Here is a 7,888-nt window from a genome sequence, read left to right as displayed (position 1 = left end):
CAAAACTAAATATAATCCAGCAAAGATAAAAACTACATACCAAAAAGACTAACATTGTCAGATTATTTCCAAGTTTGCCCTAAAAAAATAATATTTTTATCAGAACCATCTTCTTCATTCTACTATGGTCAGAAATTGACAAGCTCAAGCTTAACCTCAACATCCAGTTCGTGAACTGGTTACGAGTTTGTTCAGGAGCTTTGATAGTGAGAAACTAGTTAATTCTTTTCATGATTCGCCACCAACCACTGATTAATTATATTCATTTATTATATTGATTTGATTAAAAAATTTGGACCCTATAAAATTAAAATTTAAATGAAATTAAGTTGTTTTATATTTCCCTTTGTAAAAATATTATTATTAAAAAAATCGAAACAAGTTTACTCACAAATCTGTTCATGATCTTATAACTGTGCCTACTAAATTTCAAGGTGCTCAAACTCGATACATCTATAAATTGAGCCGAATACAATAGAGCCTAATACCGAATCAGTGGTTTGGCTCATTTATGACCATAGTATAAACACAAATATGTCAATTACTCAGTTATCATTGGCAAAGAATAAAGAATAACATTATTTGACAAAAGAAAATGTAAAAACAAAAGTGAATGTAATCCAGCAAATATAAAAACTACATACCAAAAAGAATAAGATTGTTAGAATATTGACAGATAAGACTTCCAATTTTGCCCTGAAAGAATAATATTTTATGAGAATCATCTTCTTCATTCTGCTATATAAACAACAGCTTCATGTTACTGCACAGAAGAAAGTGAAGTAATCAGAAAAAAAGAGAGAATATCAAGAATGACTAGAAAAAAGGTGAAGTTAATGTGGATAGCTAATGACACAGCAAGAAAAACTAGTCTCAGGAAGAGAAGAATTGGGCTGTGCAAGAAAGTAGAGGAGCTAACCACTCTTTGTGCTGTAAAAGGATTTGTGGCTATTTACAGCCCAGGTGAAGCTGAGCCGCTGATGTGGCCGTCCCTGCCAAAGGTGAAGGAGATGATGGCCAAGTTCCTAAGCATCCCTGAATTGGAGAGGTTCAAAAAAATGATGAACCAAGAAAGCTACTTGAAGGAGAGAATGTATAAAATTGAGGAGCTTATAAACAAGGAATCCAAGAAGAATAGAGAAGGTGAATTGTCTTTTCTCATGAATAAGCTGAAAGTTAATGAATTTGATTATGATTGTTTGATTCCGGATGAAACTCAGTATTTAGCTGGGTTAATTGAGGATAAAATGGAGGACATTACGAAGAGAGTTTGTTACATTGAACAAACTTCCCCTCTTGTTCCTGTGGTGGTGCAGCCAGGGTCGAGTCAGGTGGCTCGGCTGCGGCCTCCTCATCCGCCTCGGCCTCCTAGGTTTGAGGAGAGGGTTAAACAAGAAGGAAGTGTTGTAATTAGGGGCAATCCTACTGATTCCATGATGTGGGATCAGTGGTTTTTGGATATGATGAGGGAAAGTGATAATGTTGCTGGAGGAAGTGGTTAGGGTTCTGGGGCTCCTCGATCTCCTACTCCACCTCGGTCGCCTCTCTTTGGAGGCGGAGGAGGTGATGTGGGAGCTCTGGATCTTGTACTCTCTTCAACCGGAGGAAATCCTTATTTTGATCTTGCAATTCCGGCTCCGCCTAATCCAAATCCTTTTGGAATTGGGGTTACTCCGGGAGATTTTGGAGGTGGTTCTTCCAATGCAAAGTTTCAATCCCAAAGGGCATTTATATGAAAGATTGTGTGAGAGATTATAATAAAACTATTCTTCACAGATTATAAACTATTTTTATGAACCTTAATTATAAGCTTGAACTTTTAGTGCAATTTCACGACATTTTATGGTGACAATTCAACCTGAAAAAGGAAATTTTGATTATGTGGAAATGCTACTATCAATAGAAAAAGAACTTGTATTCATTGTGAGAGATTAATATGTAAACTTAATTAAACGGTGCTTTATTAATAGGTTTAATGGTATAAAAATATTTTAATTTGTTGTTTTGGAAAGTTCTTATAGATTAACTAATTAATAGAAGTGGCAATGATCGTATTAGTATCGTATTCGTATCGTGTCAATGTTAATCTCCCAACTCTTTCTAAATTCTTGTTTTAAATTGTTTTATTGATATCCCAATGTTGAACGGATTACTCATCTATATGTTTTATTGTGGTATAAGTAAAAATGATAATAATGTTAAATGTATTGCGTAAATATGTATGGTTCAAGTATGAAAATGATATTAATCTCTGACATACGTCCACATGCAAATGTTCATTGGGCTTGAAGTCTGATATCATATCATGAAACCAGTCGAACTAAAAGGTTAAACCGATAGTTAAAACTCAATCATGGATCTTATATTAATCTCTAACAATGATCAAAAGTATATTGTATTAAGGTTTATGATTAAGAGTATATTATTAGGAAGCCTCTTCAACAAGCTAAAACTACTAATATGATAGAGATAAGAAAGTGGTGATTTCAATCGTAACATGTAAGGATTATCAACATAATTAACCAAGAGATAATTACAAGAATTATGTTTAACATCCCCCACCGTCAAGCCAATGCCGAGGAGCAACCGTAAGCCTATTGTGAAGCATGAGAAAATCATTAATCTGGCTTGGTTAAGAGGTTTGTAATAACATGGTGCTCAGTTGGAAGGAACCTGATAAGAAGGAATCTGATCTGGACCTGCTTACGAATAAAATGGTAATTCAACTCTATGTGTTCCGTACGAGCATGAAAAACTAGTCTTATTGTGAGATAGATTGCATTGACGTTGTCACACTAGGAGTTGCGCTAGACGTGGAATAGGATACATCAGATTGCCAAGAAGGGACCGAAGCCAAAAGAGTTTTAAAATTGCATTTGCCAGCCATGTACTCGCTTTTGTAACTGAGCAATTGTAAGTGAAGGAAAATAGGCAAGGTTAGGCGAAGCCGAAATATAAAATTTTATCTATTTCTCTGTTTTCTAGATCCGTTAATTGTTATTTCATAGAAAAAGGGATTAAACAAGTGTACATTTATTGATGATCTATCTACAGTTGCAAACGAATTGGCCACTAACTTCTCAATCGTGTTTCATGAACAATGAAAACAACACATAAGAAAATGGTTAGTAATCAACCAATGAATAGCAATCTAAGTTGATTGCCTCTAAAGAAATCAATACGAAATCAAAGAGAGAGTAAACGAAAAGAGTAATTAGACGAGTGGAGGTTGGAAGAATTTCTTCCCTTCTAACTTATGTTGACCGAGATTCATAAGCTTAGGGAGCTATTTATAGTCTTCCAAATATTAACCCTAATCACATTAAAGGTTAAAACTCTTAATTATAATCCTATTCTGAATACATTTACTATTAGATAAATAAATACAATAATCCTAATCGTAATATAAATAAATAAATAATAATCCTAATCCTAATTAGATATTTATTTATGTTAGGAAATTAATTTAATTAGAGATATAATCACATTAAACCTTCTAATTAATATTATCAAATAATAAGTTAATTAACTATAACTACAATCTGATTATAATTATCAATTAAATTAATTAATCCCCACTATACATATATTTCGGGCCCCCTCATACTCCACCCTCTCAATTACTATTTCGTCCTCCAATTACAAGTCCAATGTGCCACCCGATAGATTCTTACCGCTACTAGCGGTATATATTTATTGGAATTAATTCAACCAGATTAATTTTAACTAAATATATAACGGAATGAGTTCGAAGAATGTTACTAGCAGAACTGTAAACATTCCCTAGAGCGATAAGAAGCCAGGTTAATACTCACGTTCATCTTTCCATATTAGGTCCATTATAATTCTATATCCTTAGACGGATCCGTAACTATGGAATATGTCAAGTTACATATAATAAGACGTCTGTTTGACTTGTCCATGTAGAATTAACTTTAAATAGATAGGTTAAGTGAAATCTCCACTTCTACTCTTAATCCTATCACATTGTGAGGATTTCTAGTTAATTCTCCACAAGTGGCCATGGATATATCTAATATGAGTGACGAATGCTCAACCTAACATTAACTACCTGCAATTACTATATGTGATACCTAACGCCTGCTCGCACCTACCCCATAAAGAAGAGATCAAGTTCTACACATGTCATCATATCTTTGTCATCATTAGGGAATTTGGCTTCAGTTATTTGTTTCTACTCCGATCCTCACTAGAATGATCAACGATCTTTCCTCGATTTTCAACTCTGGAGCCTCCAACTGAATGAAGCCTTAAGAAACTTAGTAAATTGAGGCATTTGTAGGACAGTAAAACAATGCATTTAATGGGAGCCAGTAAAAGGGCACCACTCAAAAACCCAAATCCGTTTATTTATGTGCTCGTCATAAAAAAAAACTTACACGTCATATCTAATGAGAAATGATGGTTGCATAAAATCCCTAATTTCATACTTTACATTATTCATATTTCTCTGCTCTGCTAATTAAATCTAGTAGTAGGATCGATATTCCGTGACCCCACCTTTGATTTCCTGTTTTTTTGTCTTATATTATGTATAGAAGGAACCTTAGTTAAAGTAAGAAGATTATGTATAAATTTACTCTGCATAACGTACAAAATTGATATACTGATCTATCTTTTCACTAATATAATACTTCATTTTATAAAATACATAAATTTTAGTTTATAATGTTTCTTAAAAATAACTAAAAAATTATATTCACGTCCATACATGTATTGAAAGATAAGATGTAATAATTTGTTTTCTTAAAAGGTGTGAAATTACTCAATTATTATTGGCAAATGATAATATTGTTTCACTAAAAAAATGTAAAAACTAAGGTTATAATTGAGCTAAGCCAGTTGAAGATTTGGTCTGCTCATGCTTGGCTAGTCAGAAAATTGACAAGCTCAACATCCAATTCGTGAGCTATGTACGAGTTTATTCACGAGCTTTGATCGCGAAAAACTCGTAAATTCTGTTTATGATTAGCCACGAACAACTCATTAATTATTTTAATTGATTATATTCATTTGATATTTTTTTAACACAAAACCATATAGTTTTGGAACCTACAAAACTAAAATTTACATAAAACTATATTGTTTTATATTCCCTTTTATAAAATTATTATTATTAAGAAAAATCGAAACCAAGCTTACTTACGAGCGGGTTCATTACCTTATAACTGAGCTTGTTCATGAGCTTTCGAGCTAAGTTTCACCGTGTTTAAGCTCCGCTCATTTATAAATCAAACCAGATACAATAGACTCGAACATGGAATGAGCGGTTCAATCGGTTGGCCTACCCCTAGAAGGAGGGTCTGCTAGCTCCTTTCTGATCTGACCGTGAATTCGTGCTGGTTTGCAGACATTATCTCGAGCTAGCAATTAAAGCATCAGATGCAGTCGCAGCTAGTATGATTGCCAAAAATAACATTTGTTTGACTAAAGGATCTGTAATCCAGCAAAGATAAAACCTTACATACCAAAAAGAGGCCAAATATGTCTGAATGTTGATAGATAATTTTCTAACTGAATTTCCCTATACAAAAATAATATTTTATTAGAGTCATTTTAATTTTATTTATGATCTTTTAGAAAGTGAATCTATCAGCCCCAATATCATTCATAAATCTTATAAAAATGAAAAATATATTTATCTTTTCACTAATATAATATTGCATATTATCGGTTTTAATCACATGGACCTTAATGACCTTGCACTATTTGGTCATTCATCATTAGATCTAACCTTATTAGAATCCTAAGGTGGAGATTCAAAACATCCTGCGACTTAGATCTAATAAGCCTAGATCTAACGATAAATGACGAAATTCACTTGGTCATTAAGGTCCATGTGAATATTCGTGTGCATATTATATAGTACAAAATTTATAGTTAATACTTTTTCTTAAAAATAATTAAAAAATATATCATATTTGCATGGTACATGTACATAATTATAAATATTTATATTTATTTTCTTAAAGGTAAAATAGTAAAACTGGTATGTGTATAATAAGTGAATAACGAAAAATATTTTAATTATATTTACAATCTTTTAAAAAAATAATCTATCGATACCCACAATGTAATAGATTGATCTAAAAAAATTAGGCTTAATATATACCTAGCCCCTTAAACTTGTAACTTTTTTTCACCTGGCCCCCTCAACTTAGGGGACAACCTCTCAACCCCCTTAACTCTCCAAAAACATCACATACAACCCCTTAAACTTGCAAAAAAATTTCACCTGATCCCCTCAACTTAGGGGACAACCTCTCAACCCCTTCAACTCTCTAAAAACATCACATATAGCCCCTTACACCCCTATATCCGGTCAAAATATTGACCCGTGTAGAAAACGCGCTTGACTGTTGACCACACCAATGCCACGTGTCAATTTTTTCTTAAATTTTCCATATAAATCCAGTAAATTACCCCATAATTTGGGCATCCGTAAAGTTTTCTTCCTTGATTTGCAGGTTTCCACGAAACCTTAAGTACAACATATTCACCACAAAAACATGATTCATGAGTACCCACCATGAATAAAGGAGATGAAGGAGATGAATACTTACTGTTGAACTTGAATCGGAGACCGATCGGAGACAGAAAAGAGGTGAATCGAAGGAATCAGAAAAGAGGAAGGGAGGATTTTTGAGGAGAAGAACGTTAGGGATTTAAGAAGAAAGGGGATTTTTTTACCGTTTAAGTTTCTAAAGCCAACCTTCACGCGCTTTCTAAAGTGCAATCTCAACTTATTCCATGTCAGAGCCTCGTAGGCGTTAAGGGGCTATATGTGATGTTTTTAGAGAGTTGAAGGGGTTGAGAGGTTGTCCCCTAAGTTGAGGGGGTCAGGTGAAAAAAAATTGCAAGTTTAAGGGGTTGTATGTGATGTTTTTGGAGAGTTAAGGGGGTTGAGAGGTTGTCCCCTAAGTTGAGGGGGCCATGTGAAAAAAAGTTACAAGTTTAGGGGGCTAAGTATGTATTAAGCCAAAAAATTAATAAACTAATTTACTTTTTTCATTAATATGATACTGTTAGAGAAAAGAGACTAGAATTGATATTTGACATGGACTTAATTTATCATTTTGAAGAACTCTTAGTTTAGAGGATAAAAGAAAAAATGGCACAAAAACTTTTCTACTTTTTTATTGATAATTTTGGCACATACACATTTTCATAATACATATACTCTAATTTATAGAACGAAGTTACCAATACTACAAACTTTCTTTTTCCACACAAATTTGACTTGATTATAAACCATACAAATGTATGTATCAAAAGCTTCCAACAATGCGCTTATTACCTATGCATCTAACCCACACAAAAATTCAACATAATAGGACCAACATATTAATTGGTGTTTGAATTTCAAACACATCCACATGTATTTCATAGCTTTCATATTAGTTTTTTTTATTATTATATGAAATTGTGTTTATTATTTTAACATGCCCCTTAAACTTAATTTTTTGTGACTCCTAATTGAGTTCTCAAATGACTGAACACATCGTATTTTAAGGGCTTCGTGAAAATGTCTGCAATTTGATCTTGCGTCTTCACGTACTTCAGCGTCACCTCCTTTTGCTTAATGCACTCCTGAATAAAATGATACCTTATGTCAATGTGTTTACTCCAGTCATGAAACACTGGATTTTTACCTAATGCCAGTGCATATTTATTATCGATAAAAATCTCCATCGGATCATTTTGAGTCATCTGAAATTCTTCTATCCATTTTTTGGACCAAATCTCATGACACACACATGAGGTTGCATCAATATATTCAGCTTTGTAGGTTGACAACTTCACAATCGCCTTCTTCTTCGAACTCCACGTAAATGCAGTATTACCCAGAAAAAATACAACCAGTTAT

The 7,888-nt window shown here is 33.2% G+C and overlaps 1 protein-coding gene across 1 annotated transcript; it reads left to right on the top strand.

Moving 5' to 3' along the window:
* The first annotated feature begins 812 nt into the window (after positions 1-812).
* On the top strand, positions 813-1,502 carry LOC136208210 (agamous-like MADS-box protein AGL80). The gene has a single exon (XM_065999006.1). The coding sequence runs from the start codon at positions 813-815 to the stop codon at positions 1,500-1,502; it is 690 nt and encodes a 229-aa protein (XP_065855078.1).
* Positions 1,503-7,888: the final 6,386 nt, after the last annotated feature.

Source organism: Euphorbia lathyris, chromosome 10 (assembly GCF_963576675.1).
Source record: "Euphorbia lathyris chromosome 10, ddEupLath1.1, whole genome shotgun sequence".
NCBI lineage: Eukaryota > Viridiplantae > Streptophyta > Magnoliopsida > Malpighiales > Euphorbiaceae > Euphorbia > Euphorbia lathyris.
The sequence above is the reverse complement of the archived record's forward strand: the minus strand, read 5'-3'. Positions and strand labels throughout refer to the sequence as shown.